The 17,058-nt window shown below is 44.3% G+C and overlaps 1 protein-coding gene across 5 annotated transcripts in view; it reads left to right on the top strand.

Annotated features, from left to right (window-relative positions):
* Positions 1 to 17,058, top strand: part of LOC139263109 (EH domain-containing protein 1-like) — a 119,388-nt gene that overhangs the window by 44,126 nt on the left and 58,204 nt on the right. For all 5 annotated transcript variants that reach the window (XR_011593044.1, XR_011593043.1, XM_070878658.1 and 2 more), the window contains exon 4: positions 8,471 to 8,883. Coding sequence is in view for 3 of the 5 variants with exons in the window: in XM_070878658.1 (XP_070734759.1) it covers positions 8,471 to 8,883 (413 nt within the window). In the remaining 2 variants the exon portion in view is untranslated. The remainder of the gene's footprint in view (positions 1 to 8,470; positions 8,884 to 17,058) is intronic.

Genomic DNA, 17,058 nt, shown 5'->3' with positions numbered 1-17,058 from the left:
TACCAGCCAACATTGGTTTTGAAAGGGAACAGTTAACAATCATTACCCTCCCCACTAGGGGAAAAAATACTTTCGATCCAGCTGTCCTTTAGCTGTTGCCCCATATACAACCTCTCTTTCCTTTCTAAGGTCCTTGACGTTGCTGCTCAACTCCATGCCCATCTCTCCTGAAACACTCTTCAATGTCCCTCCAGTCTGGTTTCTGTCCATGTCACAGCACTGAGACTACCCTGGCTAAAGTCACAAATAACTTCCTCTGTGACCATGGTATGCTATCCCTTCTGACTTTTCTGCACCATTTAACATGGTTGATCATACTATCATCTTGATTCTTCTCCATGGGACTGCTCTTGTATGGATCCCACTCCGATTGTATTAAATTCCTACATTACGTTTCCTACATTAAAGCAGTGACTACACTTCCAAAAATTTCATCGGCTGTAAAGCGATTTGGTGGTTCAGAGGGCGTGGAAGCTGCTATATAGATGCAAGTTCTTCTCTCTTAAATGGTACAGAGAAGGTGAATCCAGGATATTTTAAAGTCAGTCAGACCAAATGGCTACAAATATAAATGAGAAGTACCTTTAAAACCAAAGATAGATAAAAAATTATTTCCTCAAAAGGTGGTAAGCATTGGATTCTGTTGCCTGGTAGATTGCTCCAAAGATATTAATGGGAGTAGAAGATGGAGCTGGATGTTGGGCTGGGAATTCTAAGTACCAGACTGATGAGTTTCATGAACCAAATAGCCTTTTAAGTACATAACATAAGAAATAGGAGCAGGCGTAGTCCATTCAACCCCTGTTCCGCCATTCAAGAAGATTATGGCTGATCTTCGACCTCAACTCCACTTTCCCGCCTGATCCCCATAATCCCTTGATTTCCCCTAGAGTCCAAATCTCAGCCTTGAATATACTTAACGACTGGGCATCACAGCCCTCTGGGGCAGAGAATTCCAAAGATTCAACACCCTCTGAGTAAAGAAATTCCTCCTCATCTCAGTCCTAGATGGCTGACCCCTTATCCTGAGACTGTGACTCCTGGTTCTAGACTCTCCAGCCAGGGGGAAACTGCCTCTCGGCATCTACCCTGTCAAACTCTCCCAAAATCTTTTATGTTTCACTGAGATCACCTCTCATAACTTTTCATGTCATTTAACATGCCCTCATCTTTCTAGTGGAAGATCGAAAACAAACCTGCAAGAAAGGTAACATCTGCCCAATAATGGACCTGAAGTAAAGCACTGACCAATTTTCCAAATATTTTTAGATTGAAAATTGCAGAAGCTGAAACCAGTTTTGGATCTTCACATCTGAATAATTCTGGCAAATGAGGAAGTGTGCCATATAATCTAAATTTATAAAAAAAACTTGTGCTATGAGTAAATTACATATGGTATACATGCATAAACGAAATCAAACCATGTGCAATCTATAAAATGTTGAAATATGACCAGATTATTAACAGATGACTCTTTTAGCAATTTACAATGTTGCTTGCTCAATTAACGTTGACTACATTTTAGGAACATTCGAGTAAGCAATTTTATTATCGAAATCATCATCTTCCCTGTTGCTCAAATCCCTTGGTCAGCATTTGAGTTTCCTGAGCTAGATATATTTGGATAGAAGAATGGATATTACTGAGTTATGTGATTTCTTTCCACACTGGCTAGAAAGAATCCTGTGCAGTTACTAGGCCAACCTTCACATTCCTGCTTGCTGCTGGTGGGGAGGGGAATGAGTGAGAACCTTAGTGACACCCTGGACCTGCGGCAGTAGCGTAATGTGTTGAGCAAGGTATCCTCTCATTTCCCCCCCCCCCCCCCCCCAAAACATTGTGCAGTTTCCTATCCAGAGCTGTAGGCAATGCTGTCTGCCTGTCCCACACTGCCCAGGATCGGCTTTGCAATGTTAAAGTTTGCATGTGCAAAACTAAGCTGCACCGCACTCCAAAAAGGTTGTGGGGAACATTGCCTGTGGGCTGTCCACTTACACTGAAGGTGCTACAAATATTGCCCTGTTCGGTTAATAAACCAGCTTTTCATTGCTGTTGTAAATGCATAAATCTGCTGGATTATCCTCAACCAATGTTCTCAATTAAATTCCTTTCTCAAGGTGAACCAGCAGCATGTGATGCTGGTTAAGTCCTGAAATTTCCTTTGAGGAAAATAATAGCTAATGGTATTTTATTACTTTTTGTTCCTCAGTAGTCTTTTGATGCAGTGTTTGTGTTCCTTGGTTTAATGCTTTACAGTGGTAAGATATGGGGTTAGGTCTGCCAATTCAGCTGGGCTGCTGTTAAAAGGCATGAAGCTGGATTTTATTCCCCGCCCTAGGATGAAGTCAGATTATTGCTGGTCGGCCTCCTGGTGACTGCCTCAAGAGGCGTGAAGGCTTAAGAGCAGGAGTACGCAGACCGATTTTAATGGGCTCTACAGGTGATAGAAATAATGTTGATTTATTTTTTTTGGGGTGGGGGGGGGTGGAGGCGTGGTTGTACAAAAGACCCCCTTCCTGAATTCCATACATGTCTTTTTGAATGCCTTCATATCACACCTGGTAACTTGTACTTGCATTGGTGACATCTCTACCTGCTGAGCTGCCTTATAATATCCCATTCTTGTAATATCCCATTCTTGTAATATCCCATTCTTGTAATATCCCATTCTTGTAATATCCCATTCTTGTAATATCCCATTCTTGTAATATCCCATTCTTGTAATATCCCATTCTTGTAATATCCCATTCTTGTAATATCCCATTCTTGTAATATCCCATTCTTGTAATATCCCATTCTTGTAATATCCAAGTTCTCCATCAGTGTCTGTTTCTTTCCCTCTTGATGTGCCTGTTTGTTCCCCTCCACATTTGCTTAGCTGCCCTGATCCCCCTCCACAATTCTACCCTTCCAGAATTCAGCTGTATCTGGGATGAATATTGAGCTGAATAACACTCTGGCGAAGAGATTGTGGATGCAGGTTCGACACTGGTCATGCAGAGAGCAGTAGAATTGAGTATTGCACAAACAGCGTGTCACGCATTGGCTTACCTCTGACTCTGTATGAAAGATATTGGTACCAGTACACTAAATAAGTCTCAACAACAACACTTAGGTAATTTTTGCAATAGTCCCGGTTAAGGAGTTCTTGCTCTCTTAACTTAACAAAAAGAAATCCAGTGGTCAGGGTTCTCATTTAAACACTGAGATTGTGTTGCTGTAAGATTGATTACAGTGTGATAAATCAGTGGTTCTGTTTGACTAACGTGGAATTTATTGCAAGACACGAGACTGAACAACATCGCGCTTGTTTTCCATTCCCAATCCTCTTCCTTCCTCAGTTGTATTTCACAATTTCTTTGCCTGATGTTTTTTGGCCAGCAGTAGGAGTATGAATTGGAGAACTTCCTGGCTTCTCATCAGTTTGCAAGCTGCTAATACTGGATACTCCTTATTGCACTTGGCTAATATATTCCCATAACCTGGCAAGCTTTTATTTAGTAGACTAGGTGAGGAATACATTCACACTTCATGTACAGATCAATAGGTTGTCAAAATTGGAAAATCTGCTTGGGCATTTCCTTTACGAACCTACAAAAAGGACAGCAGGAGGCCATCAGGCCCATTCATTCACCCCATCCAGATATAGTGCAACTATGCAGAGCCAAAAATCCAGCTGTCAGATCAGGAAAAACCTCTGACTCCCTCAAGCAATCAAGCAAAACTCCAGGAGACACTGGTAGTTGATGACTCCTCACAATTACAGCTAACTAGCCCTATATTTACTCTGGATCCTGTCACATTCCCTTTTAAAAGATTGCAGTTAATCCATATCTGCCACATGTTCAGACGGTGATGTCCTTCAGCAAAATGGTATCCAACCTAACTCTTGCCTATGTATTTTATATTATATTTTTATCAGATCAAGATTTACAAAAAGCTGTTGTTTAGGTCTTGCATTTAAGGATATTTTTTGAGAACTGGATGGAGGTAATGCAGGAAAGTTTTTTTTTTAGAAAAGCTTCAAAGCAATCGACTGTGACTAAGCTGCATGGCTGGGTGAGGGAGATCGTGGAGCAAAGTCACTCAGCCCAAAGTTCATGGGCATAAACTCTCAGAATATTCAGATTGCTCTTAATATGGGATGTTATGCCATACAATTACAATTGTCTGAATTTCCAGTCTATAGATTAAAATCACCGTAGCGAGGAAAGCTTGGGATTGTACTCTAAAAATTCTATCGATTAGAAGGTTTCACTAGGCCAGATTTTGCTGGAGTGGGGCATTGTGGTATGCCCCGTTAGTTAGACATGTTTGTGCATGTCCAAGTTTGTGGTAACTCACAATTCATGGGGTTTCTCTTCCTCGCCACTATTTGCTGGCTGATTTGAACACTGATTTGCGCTCGAGGAAGACTTGCTTCCACTCCAAAAGTGAGTTCTCAGGTGACTGAACAGTCCAATTCGGAAATTACAGTCTCTGTCGCAGGTGGGACAGACAGTCGTTGGAGGAAAGGGTGTTTGGGGAGTCTGGTTTGCTGTTCGCTCCTTCTGCTGCTCTTGTCGACGAGACTTGAGGTGCTCAGCACCCTCCCAGATGCTCTTCCTCTACTTAGGGCAGTCTTTGGCCAGGGACTCCCAGGTTTCAGTGGGGATGTTGCACTCTTTCAAGGAGGCTACGAGTGTGTCCTTGAAACTTTTCCTCTGCCCACCTGGGGCTCACTTGCTGTGTAGGAGTTCCGAGTAGAGCACTTGCTTTGGGAGTCTTGTGTATGGCATGCTGGACACATGTGGCCCGCCCAACAGAACTGGTCGAGTGTGGTCAGTGCTTCGATGCTGGGGATGTTGGCCTGATCGAGAACACTGACGTGGTGTGTCTGTCCTCCCAGGGGATTTGCAGGATCTTGCGGAGGCATCGTTGGTGGTATTTCTCCAGCGATTTGAGGTGTCTACTGTATATGGTCCACATCTGAGCCATACAGGAGCCATACCAACAACGACAAGCATTGCTCTGTTATTTTATCAGCAAATTCTGGATCAACGTGTTCTGTAACCAAGGTTGTTTTTGTAAAGGAAGATGGAGCATAAAGCCAATGTTTGTGGGATCCTTTAGAGACCACCTAATCCACCTTCAAATGGGATTATTTAGACCTGATATGTTTTAAAAACAAAAATCCATAACATTCAGCTTCAGGAGGCAAAACAATTGAATCTCTTGGTTATCCTGGGTACTGTAATCTAATGGTGCTTATCATTTCCGCCGGTATCCAGAACCATTCAGAGACCTAACAGTAATTTTGAATTACTGAAGAGCATTTGGTTCTCTGACTTGGGATCTTGTGCAGGCAGGAGCTGTTGCCTCAGTAGGAGTAATGTTACGATACTGTCTGAACCTCCATTTGCTTGGTGCGCCGTTGTACTTTCTTTTCTTCAGAGCCGTACCACTTTATATAGATAGAAGAAGGAACATTTTCTAATTTAGATAGTTTCGTTTAAGTGAATGTGTTTCGTTTTCTTGCTCCTCTGGTTACGAATCAGCAGAAAGTGATGCTTCTGTATTGTGAAACAAAACCAAAGCACTGTGGAAGTAAAGACAGAAAATGCTGGAACCGCTCAGCAGATCAAGCAGCATGTTTTCAGGTCGATGATCTTTCATCAGCTGGCTTCATTCTACTTGTTGTGACTACCTTCTGGGCTAATGTGCAGTGACGTTCTCTGATTGTGTTATCGAGCAGTACTGATCTCTCAGCTCAGGATGATGGGGGCTTTGGAGCTTTTGTATTTCAAGCTGGCCCAACTCTCTTTTCTGTCCTGCTTTGGCATCATTCAATTTGTATGTGAAGGATAAATTGGGGGAAAAATGTCAATTACTTACTAAGTCTTCCTCATTCTTTTGACTCTTTTTACCTCTTATCTTTGTGTCAAAGTGCCTTGTATAAAGTGTAGTGAACAGTGAGGAGGATAGTGCTGGATGTCAAGAGGACATAGACAGGCTGGTGGAATGGGCGGACACGTGCAGATGAAATTTATCGCAGAAAAGTGCGAAGTGATACATTTTAGTAGGAAGAACGAGGAGAGGCAATATAAACTAAAGGGTACAATTCTAAAGGGGGTCCATGAACTAAGACTCTCTGTGGGTTTTTGTGCACAAATCGTTCAAGGTGGCAGGGCAGGTTGTGAAACGGTTAAAAACATACGGGATCCCAGGTTTCATTAGATAGAGGCATCGGGCTAGATTTTCGTCTTTGTTCATTTCGGGGCGGTATTGGCGGTGGGGCGGTAAAGTTTGCGCCCGCGAACCGTTTGCGCCTCAGTCAGCAAAATTGAGCAGCTGGGCCGAGAGTGTGGGGTGGAGCGCTAAGGGAGGTGTTACACCTCTTGGGCCACTAGGTTGGCTGAGCATGGGAAAATCCCGAGCTAAACTGCTGACCTGGGAGCACTCGGAGAGAGGCCTGGGGGAGGGAAAAAATCCTAGAAAAAAAACACCCAAAACATTCCTGATATATAGCCCACGCCACCACAAGATAAATTGTTCTTTTTAAAAAAAATTTTTTTGCAATCAGACTTACCTGAGGTGAACATTACTGACCTCACTGCAGCCGGTATAGGTCGGACTGCCTGCTTTCCCAGGCATTCCCAGGACAACATGCTGCGGGTCGGGCAGGAGTCAGACATCGAGCTGGTGTCGCAACCAGGGGCATTGCACACCAGCTCACCTCTTCTGGGTGGTAATGCTCCATGCCCCCGCCGAAACCTGCCCCGAAAACCCCAGCGGGGGGACGGACTCTGGAAGCTGACCGCTCGCCCAGAAGAGCTCACTGCCATCATTACCGTCCCTCCGGGGCAAAAACAGATGGACAGCACCAGAAAATCCAGCCCTTAGTGTACAAAAGCAAGGAAGTTATGATGAACCTTTATAAAACGTGGCTTCAGCCTCAACTGGAGTATTGTGTCCAATTCTGGGCACCGCACTTTAGGAAGGATTTGAAGGCCTTAGAGAGAGTGCAGAAAGGATTTGAGTGATTCCAGGGATGAGGGACTTCAGTTACGGGGATAGATTAGAGAAGTTGGGGTTGTTCTCCTTGGAGCAGAGAAGGCTGAGAGGAGATTTGATAGAGGTGTTCAGAATCATGAGGGGTCTAGATAGAGTCAATAGAGAGAAATTGTTCCTATTGGGGGAAGGGTCAGGAGCCAGAGGACACAGATTTAAGGTGGTTGGCAAAAGATCCAAAGGCGACATGAGGGAAACCTTTTTACGCAGCGAGTGGTTCGGATCTGGAATGCAATGCCTGAACGGATGGTGAAGCTGGACTCGATTGTGGCTTTCAAAAGGGAATTGGATAAGTACCTGAAGCAGAGAACTTTGAAGGGCTACGTGCAAAGGGTGGGGAGAGAGACTAGCTGAAGTGCTCCTTGGAGAGCTGGCACGGGCTGAATGGCCTCCTTCTGTGCTGTAACCATTCTATGATTCTACATTGGTTTCTTTGTTGCCGCCTTTCAATAAATACTGGGTTACAGATTCAAAACATGCGAGAGTTGTTCCAATGGACTTCATGTTGAGAAGGCATGGAGGCAGTTTCTATGTGACCGTCTCCATTATGCTCCAAAAGCTGCATCTTTTGCTTTCTGTCCTTGCAGATTTAACATTTAGTATGTTGTAATTTAAAAAATAGTCTTTCCTCCCTCAGTCGGGAAGTCTACTTATAGTACAATGTTTGCAGACTGAACAGAATTCAGGAACCACAACAAGAGCCTGACTTTTATTGCCTCTTAATTTCTTTTGAAGAAATCAGTTTGATGTAAAAACCCATATGTTCTAAACCAGAGTTACCCATGACACTGGGGAAATATTCCAGATATTTTTGGGACTTCCCTGACTTTTAGGGAGTCTAAAATTCATAAGTTCCAGATCTAGTTGTGGGATACCCTACAGCCATTTTTTTTGTAATAGCAAGGGCCAAGAGATTGAGTTTGTTTTTTCAACTGTTCTTTCTAATGTAAGATTATGCTCCCTTGCCTTCCCCCCCCCCCCCCTTTTTGCCAGAGTTAACTGCCTATCTTAGAGCCCATTCTGGAGAGGACAATATGATGTGGTGCCATTTTATAAAACTTGAAGCATCATTGCTTCAAATATAGCCCGAGTTCTGTTCAGTAGAGTGGCGCCTGTTATAACTCCTGTGTATGCAGAAGAATGGTCGGCTTATGCATCTGGGGTATAGCTGTCCTCTTTGTTGCACATAAGAGATTGGGACTTAAATGAGCATGTGATGCACTTGTTGCAGGCTTCTGCAATGAAGGAATTGAGGATATGATCAACACGTGGCTCTATATAGGTCAGACCTGGGGTATGTTGCCAGGAACACAAGGTCCTGAGGATTTTTTTTTTTACATTTGGTGGTTTCTCTACTGAGGTGTGTGATGATTCTAGGTGAATAGGAATACCTAACCACGTCTTCTGTCTGCATTTTTAGGTTATGACTTTTCAGAAGTTTTGCGATGGTTTGCTGAAAGAGTTGATCGCATCATCCTGCTATTTGATGCTCATAAATTGGATATTTCTGATGAGTTTTCAGAGGCTATCAAGGCATTGAGAGGCCAAGATGACAAAATTAGAGTTGTCCTCAACAAAGCAGACCAAGTTGATACACAGCAACTGATGAGGGTGTATGGTGCGTTGATGTGGTCCCTCGGTAAAGTGATTGACACCCCAGAGGTTGTACGTGTCTACATAGGCTCCTTCTGGTCCAAACCCCTACAGATTACAGAGAATCGGAAACTTTTTGAGATGGAAACAGAAGACCTCTTCAAAGATATTAAGGATTTACCTCGGAATGCTGCACTGCGCAAACTCAATGACCTCATCAAACGAGCCAGACTTGCAAAGGTATGAACTTAAAATATCCTAGAATCTGATTAATTATAAGATGGTAATATGTTGGTTAAAAATGGTATTGTCGGCCATTTACAACAAAAGCAAAATACGTAGATGAAGGAAATTTGAAATAAATCCAGAATGCTGGAAACACTCCCAGTCAGGCAGCATCTGTGGAGAGATAAAGAGTTAATGTTTCATTGAGAAACCTGCTGACTGTTTTTATTGTCAGCTATTTGGATGGTTAGATTTTATTTGTATGTGCTTCTGGGCTGCATGTATTTGGTAGAAGGCTGTGATTGATTCAATGTTTAGTTTTAGCAAGAGGTTAAGCCATCATTGGCACAGTAAAACCCCAAAATGCATCATTCTCATTCCCTCCTGCCAGATTTCATTTGTTGTTGCTGCTGAAGGGAAGTACTCGTAAACATGGTATCTGCTGCCCTGGTCATGTTTCCTGTGTTTGTAAATTGTGGGTTAGACAATTTTGAGCACTTTGGGAGGCAGCAGACTTGGAGTGTAAGAACGGCAGATGGGAATATCATTAAATGAGTAAGTACTGAGGGGGTAGATGAACAGAGATTTAGAGGCCAAAGTACATAACTGTCAGATGTAAAAAGTGATCAGAATGGCTATGGGATGCTTGATTTCATCACAAGGTGTTGCTGGGGTGTTTGTACACAAATCTTTGAAGATGGCAGGACAGGTTAAAAAAGCATCTGGGATTCTGGGTTTTATAAATAGAGGCATAGCATTCAAAAAGCCAGGAAGTTATGCTAAACCTATATATAACACGTGTTTGGCCCCAGCTTCTGGGCACCACACTTGAAGGATGTGAAGGCGTTGGAGAGGGTGCAGAATGGTTCCAGGGATGAGGGATTACAGTTACATGGATAGACTGGAGAAGCTGGGGTTCTCCTTGGAGCAGAGAAGGTTATGGGGAGATTTGATGTGTTCAAAATCATGAATGTTTAGATAGAGTAAATAGAGAACCTGTTTCCAATGGTTGAAATGAGAGGGCACAGATTTAAGGTGATTGGCAAATGAACATGAGGAAAAGTTTTTAATGTAACGACTGGTTAGGATTTGGATGCACTGCCTGATTTGGGGGGGGGGGGGGGTGGTGGAAACAGATTCAGTTGCAGCTTTCAAAAGGGAATTGGATAAATACTTGAAGAAAATATTGCAGGGATGTGGGGGAGTGGGACTAACGGGATAGCTCTTCAAAAGAGCCGATGCAGACTTGATGGGCAGAATGGCCTCCTTCTTGCTGTACTGTGTGATAGTGTGCTCCATTTTAATTGCTCTACCTTGGGAAGGATGGTTTGGCCTTGGGGAAAGACCAGTGATGATTCACCTGGATGATACCTGGGATAAAGGAACTCTTATGATGGGACCCTGGATAAACTTGGATGTTGAGGTTTTAAGGTGCTGAATTTAATGAAATATTTGACGATGGATGGGAATGCCTCTTCCTTTTGCAGGATAATCCCAAACCGAGGGAATTCAGACTAAGCTGTTTAAAAGTGAATCCAGGCGAAACCTCTTCACAAAAAGGTGGTGAGAATTTGGGACATGCTGTCCCAGAAGGCCATCTTTCTATTGAGATGCCTAAAACAGAAGTGGATACTTGGGAAGGAAGAGCTTTAAGGGATGTTGAAAAATGGTGGGAAATTGAGATTGAATAGGACGTCATCATCATAGGCAGTCCCTTGGAATCGAGGAAAATTTGCTTCCACTCTTAGCATGAGTTCTTAGATGGCTGTACAGTCCAATACGAGAACCACAGTCTCTGTCACAGCTGTGACAGACAGTGGTTGAAGGGAAGGGTAGGTAGGGAGCCTGGTTTGCCGCACTCTCCTTCCGCTACTTGCGCTTGATTTCTGCACGCTCTCGGCGACGATACTCTGAGCTCAGTGCCCTCCCGGATGCAGTTCCTCCACTTAAGGTGGTCTTTGGCCAGGGACTCCCAGGTGTCAGTGGAGATGTCACACTTTATCAGGGAGGCTTTGAGGGTGTCCTTGTAACGTTTCCTCTGCCCACCTTTGGCTCGTTTGCCGTGGATGAGTTTCGAGTAGAACGCTTGCTTTGGGAGTCTCTTGTCTGGCATGCGAACAATGTGGCCTGCCCAGCGGAGCTGATCAAATGTCGTCAGTGCTGCGATGTTGGCCTGGTCGAGGACACTGATGTTGGTGCGTCTGTCTTCCCAGGGGATTTGTAGGATCTTGCGGAGACATCGTTGGTGGTATTTCTTCAGTGACTTGAGGTGTCTACTGTAAGTGGTCCAAGTCTCTGAGCCATACAGGAGGGCGGGTATTACTACGGCCCTGTAGACCATGAGCTTGATGTCAGTTTTGAGGGCCTGGTCTTCAAACACTCTTTTCTTCAGGCGGCCGAAGGCCGGTGTTGGATCTCGTCGTCAATGCCTGCACCATCGCCCCAACCCTCTTCTCAATCTTCCTCGCTGCCATGCTCCACCCCACAGTCGACAAGCTCCCCACTGGAGTGGAACTAAACTACAGAACCAGTGGGAAGCTGTTCAACCTTCACCATCTCCAGGCCAGGTCCAAGACCACTCCAACCTCTCGTCGAGCTACAGTACGCGTACGACACCTTTTGTCTTACTGATGTTTAACGCAAGGCCCATGCTTTCATATGCCTCGGTAAATACGTTGGCTCTGTCCTGGAGTTCAGCCTCTGTGTGTACAGACGCAGGCGGCATCTGCGTACTGTTGCTCGACGAGAGGTTGGAGTGGTCTTGGACCTGGCCTGGAGACGGTGAAGGTTGAACAGCTTCCCACTGGTTCTGTAGTTTAGTTCCACTCCAGCGGGGAGCTTGTCAACTGTGAGGTGGAGCATGTCAGCGAGAAAGATTGAGGGTTGGGGCGATAACACAGCCCTGCTTGACCCCAATCCGGACATGGATTGGGTCTGCGATGGATCCGTTGGTAAGGATCATGGCCTGCATGTTGTCGTGGAGCAGGGGGAGGATGGTGACGTACTTTTGGGGGCATCCGAAACAGAGGAGGATGCTCCATAGACCCTCGCGGTTGACAGTGTCAAAGGCCTTGGTAATGTCGAAGAAGGCCATGTATAAGGGCTGACGCTGTTCCCTGCATTTTTCCTGCAGCTGTCGTGCTGCAAAAATCATGTCCATTGTGCCCCAGAGGGGGCGAAATCCGCACCAACTCCGGGAGGGGCTCCTCTGCCACGGGGAGAAGGCGGCTGCGGAGGACTCTAGCGACAACTTTCCCAGTGACTGATAGCAGGGAGATTCCTCTGTAGTTGCCGCAGTCGAACTTGTCCCCTTTTTTAAAGATGGTCACGATCACTGCATCTTGAAGATCTCCCGACATGCTCTCCTCCCTCCAGATGAGAGAGATGAGGTCATGTATTCGGGCCAGCAGTGCCTCTCCGCCATACTTCAGTGCCTCAGCAGGGATTCCATCTGCTCCTGTAGCCTTGTTTTTTAGCTGTCTTATGGCTTTTTCTACCTCGTGCAATGTTGGGGTCTCCGAGGTGGTGGCGGGTAGCATGCTGCGGGATGGAATCGAGAACACTCGAGTCAGAGGCAGAGTCTCGATTGAGGAGATGTTCAAAGTGCTCCTTCCAGCAGGCCCTGACTGCCTTGGTGTCCTTGATGAGTGTTTCCCTGTTCTTGGCCAGCAGCGGGGTGAGGCCTTTGGTGTTTGGACCGTAGGTGGCTTTGACTGCAATGAAGAATAAATAGAACTGTTGAGGCTAACAAGATGGCAAGAATAACCCTGATGGGTCGAATGCTGCCTCTTGTTTTACTTTTGAAGGTATGAAGCGTGGTATCATGGAGCTGATGTAGGGATGCTGAGTTTAGATATTTCCCTTTATAACAGTTTGGATTTTATGCTCGAGTCTTGTATTGTTCTCCTTGTTAATGCCATTGTTCCATCCGTCACCACGCAACCTCTGGCAAATGTGGTGGTGGTGGCGGGGGGAAGAGGAGAGAGAAAATATTTCCCACCCAAGATAATTTTGTGTACACACTTGGTAACATTTCGTGCAAGAAAAATGAAAAGTGACAGTTGAGAGTGCTTGCTATGTATACTGCTCTCCAGTTCTGCCCATGTCACCGAGCTCTCTTACACCAATCCTGAGCAAAGGACCGGCAAAAGTGGAACTGATCCTGAAGCCTGGTTACCATGACATCCTGGCATCCACATCAATGCTGCTTTTCCATTGGAAAGTAGTTCAGTGAAGTTCTGTGCATTGCCATGGTTTTCTATCTATTAAACAGTAACAGGCATTGCAGAATTGAATGTCACACCAGTACAGCAACAGGTTTATTTCAGTTGTGAGGATGACTTTGTCATAGATTTGCCAGAACTGCATGTGTCCATAGGCCAGCCCCATTCATAGACTGATCTGTTGGCTGGGTGGGGTGAACTATTAAGCCATACAGGATTGATTTGATAATTCTAATTGCTGTCATTGCTGCAGCTCCATTCTGCAAATCTCTATATAATATCAATAACTCTGTTCCAAATATATACATTACATATATTCTTTGGTGTTGCATTCTAGAATATAGCATCTAACAATGCATAGTTTATGGCACCAGTTCAGTAGAAATCGCACATGAAATGCTGCCCTCGCTATAACCCAAGATGAAGGGTGTGTTATATTTATATAACTTGTATCCTGAGGATGTGCTCTGGAGTCAAGCTGGAAACTTTAAAGTCTTGAACGACAAGGTCATGTGCAACTCGGTAATTTAATGTTACATTTCCAGTGAGCAGGACATGAAGGTTTTTTAATGCATTGTTTTTCTGTAATGATAAAATGTACGAACCCAGGTCATTTAAACACTGGGTTGTGAAATGCACTGTGTTCCAGTAAACAGCTTGGTGCAGCTGGCCTGAACAGCAATGGTGCTGTATTTGATTTGGAAATTAGAGCCTTGAACTAACACTATTTGCATCATGGGCCACTTGAAATAAAATGTAAAAGAAATGTCCTTTTTAATTGTATGAGAAATAGTTTAATTATTGCTGAGTGCAAATAGATCATGTTATGAAACCGATTTCATTTCTGTTCAGAGTTTCTAGAGATAAGCCTGCTATGAGTTGTGTGGGGATTATCAAATTAGTTTTCCTGTCCGTTTGTATTGTAGACTTCATGTTGCTTTCAGCTGAGAATTTGTATTGCTCTGGGTTGAAAATTATCTTCCGAAGTCCACACCTATCCTACAGTCTCCACCCACATCTGTGCCCCGAGGTTGACTTTAGACCTTTTGGCTGAACCTGGTACCACGTACAGCCACAAACTCCGTCCACCATTCCCAAGAATCCACCAAACGGACATTCGTATCTTTCTGTGCCTGAAGCTTAACTATTGTTGTTAGTACCATAGATATTAGTACCATAGAGGTTTAAACCACCGAAGATGGTAATTCGGCCATTGTGTCTAGGCTGGTTCTATGCTAGATCAATCCAAAACGTTTCCCACTGCCCTGTACTCACCATAGCTTTGTATGTTCCTCTTCAAGTATTTGTCCAATATTTCCTTACAAGGTGTAATGGTATCTATCTCAACCATTCCTTGCAGCAAAGCACTCCATGCTTCAACAACCTGCTGTGTAAATAAAATTCTCTTAATTTAGCTGACTAGTAGGTACTCGTCCATGTTGATTTCTGAAAGAGGCAAGGACACAGGGTGTACTCTGGGTGGGGGACTTAAAGGTGCAAGAGTGGCTAGGTAGTACCACCACTGACCGAGCTGGGCAAGTCCTGAAGGAGATTGCTGCCAGCCTGTGTTAGGTGGTTGGGAAACCTTGAGGAAAGAAAAGTATCGTCCTTGACCTCGTCCTCACCAACCTACCTGTCACAGACACGTGTCCGTGAGAGCATTGGTAGTAGTTTCCACTGTACAGTCCTTGTGAAGACTGTAAGGACATCTTGTATTATGTTGTGATTTTACCATCGTGCTGACAGATTGAACAGCCCAAAGCTAGGCATCCATGAGGGACTATGGGCAATCAGCAGCAACAGAATTGTATGCTATCACAATCTGTAACCTCATGACCTGGCACATTGCTGCGCTTTGATCACTATCTAACCTGGAGACCAACCCTGGTTCAATACGAAGTGTAGAAGGATGTACCAAGAGCAGCACCATACACACTTTAGAAAGAGGTGCGAACCTACTGAAGTTACTGCACGGCGTTACCTGCTTGTTAAACACCAAAAACAGTAGGCTATATACTGAGCTAAGCAGTCCAACAACCAGTGGATCTGTAGCCCTACCACATCAGTTGGCCTTCATAGCTAGGGGATTTGAGTATAGGAGCAGGGAGGTCTTGCTGCAGTTGTACAGGGCCTTGGTGAGGCCTCACATGGAATGTTTTGGTCTCCTAATCTGAGGAAGGACATTCTTGCTATTGAGGGAGCGCAGCGAAGGTTCACCAGACTGATTCCCGGGATGGCAGGATTGACATGAGGAGAGACTGGATCGACTGGGTCTGTATTCACTGGAGTTTAGAAGAATGAGAGGGGATCTCATAGAAACATATAAAATTCTGACGGGACTGGACAGGTTAGATGCAGGAAGAATGTTCCTGATGTTGGGCAAGTCCAGAACCAGGGGTCACAGTCTAAGGATAAGGGGTAAGCCATTTAGGACCGAGATGAGGAGAAACTTCTTCACTCAGAGTTGTGAACCTGTGAAATTCTCTACCGCAGAGAGTTGTTGATGCCAGTTTGTTAGATATATTAAAAAGGGAGTTAGATATGGCCCTTATGGCTAAAGGGATCAAGGGGTATGGAGAGAAAGCAGGATAGGGGTACTGAGGTGAATGATCAGCCATGATCTTGAATGGTGGTGCAGGCTCGAAGGGCCGAATGGCCTACTCCTGCACCTATTTTCTATGTTTCTATGTAAGAATGATGAACAACGAGGCAGATCTGAAATTAATAAATGAAAACTGAGAATCGGGATAAATGGGTCATTTTCAGGTTGGCAAACTGTAACTGGTGGGGTGCCACAGGGATCAAGTGCTGGAGCCTCAACTATTTACAATTTATATTAATGATTGGAGGAAGGGACCGAGTGTAATGTAGCCAAATTTGCTGATACAAGATAGGTGGGAAAGCAAGTTGTGAGGACGATGCAAAGAATCTGTAAAGGGATATAGACCGACTAAGTGGGCAAAAGTTTGGCAGATGGAGTATAATATGAGAAAATGTGAGGTTATCCATTTGGTCGGAAAAATAAAAAAGCAAATTATTATTTAAATGGGGAGAGATTACAAAATGCTGCAATACAGTGTCTCTCATGGACATAGAATTATGTTGTTTTGTAAGTAAACACATCAGTTTGTGTACAGTAAGGTCCCACAGCACAGAGATGAATAGTGGTAGTGTTGGTCAAGGAATGAATGTTGGCCAGTGCACAGGGAAAGCTCCCTGCACTTCAGAAATGTCATGAGATTTTTCGTGTCCAACCGAATGGGCAATGGGGACCTCAGTTTGACATCTCGTCTGAAAGACGGCACCTCTAACAGTGCAGCATTTCTTAATTACTGCCGTGAAGTGCCAGCCTAGATTACGTGCTGAAGTTATGGAGTGGGGTTTGAACCCACAACCTGATAATTCAGATGAGCATGCCACCACTGAGTCAAGCTGAAGTTGTTAAGCTTGTATAGAACCCTGGTCAGGCTGCACTTCGAGAACTGTGCACAGTTCTGATCTCCGTGCTATAAAAAGGCTATCTAAGCACTGGAGAATGCAAAAACGATTTACAAGGCTGGTACCAGAACTGAGAAGTTACAGCTATCAGGAAAGATTGAACAGGTTGGGGTTTTTTTTCTTTAGAAAAGAGAAGACTTGGAGGTGACCTAATAGAGATCTTCAAAATTGTGAATGGGTTGGACAGGGTAGATGTGGAGAGAATGTTTCCACTTGTGGGAGAACCCAAAACTAGGAGCCATTAAATACCAGATAGTTGCTAATAAATCCAGTAGGGAAATGAGCAGAAATGTCTTTACTCAGTGGTTCGAATATGGAACTCGCTACCACAGGAATTGTTTGAGGTAAATAGCTAAGTTACTTTCAGAAGGAAACTAGTTGAGTACATGAGAGAAAAAGAATAGAAAGATATGCTGAAAGGCTATGATGAGGTAGATGGAATGGGAAGCGACTCATGTGGAGACTAGTT

The sequence above is a fragment of the Pristiophorus japonicus genome, chromosome 4 (genome assembly GCF_044704955.1).
Source record: "Pristiophorus japonicus isolate sPriJap1 chromosome 4, sPriJap1.hap1, whole genome shotgun sequence".
Classification (NCBI taxonomy): domain Eukaryota; kingdom Metazoa; phylum Chordata; class Chondrichthyes; family Pristiophoridae; genus Pristiophorus; species Pristiophorus japonicus.
Note: the sequence above shows the minus strand (reverse complement) of the source record. Positions and strands in the feature narration are given on the sequence as shown.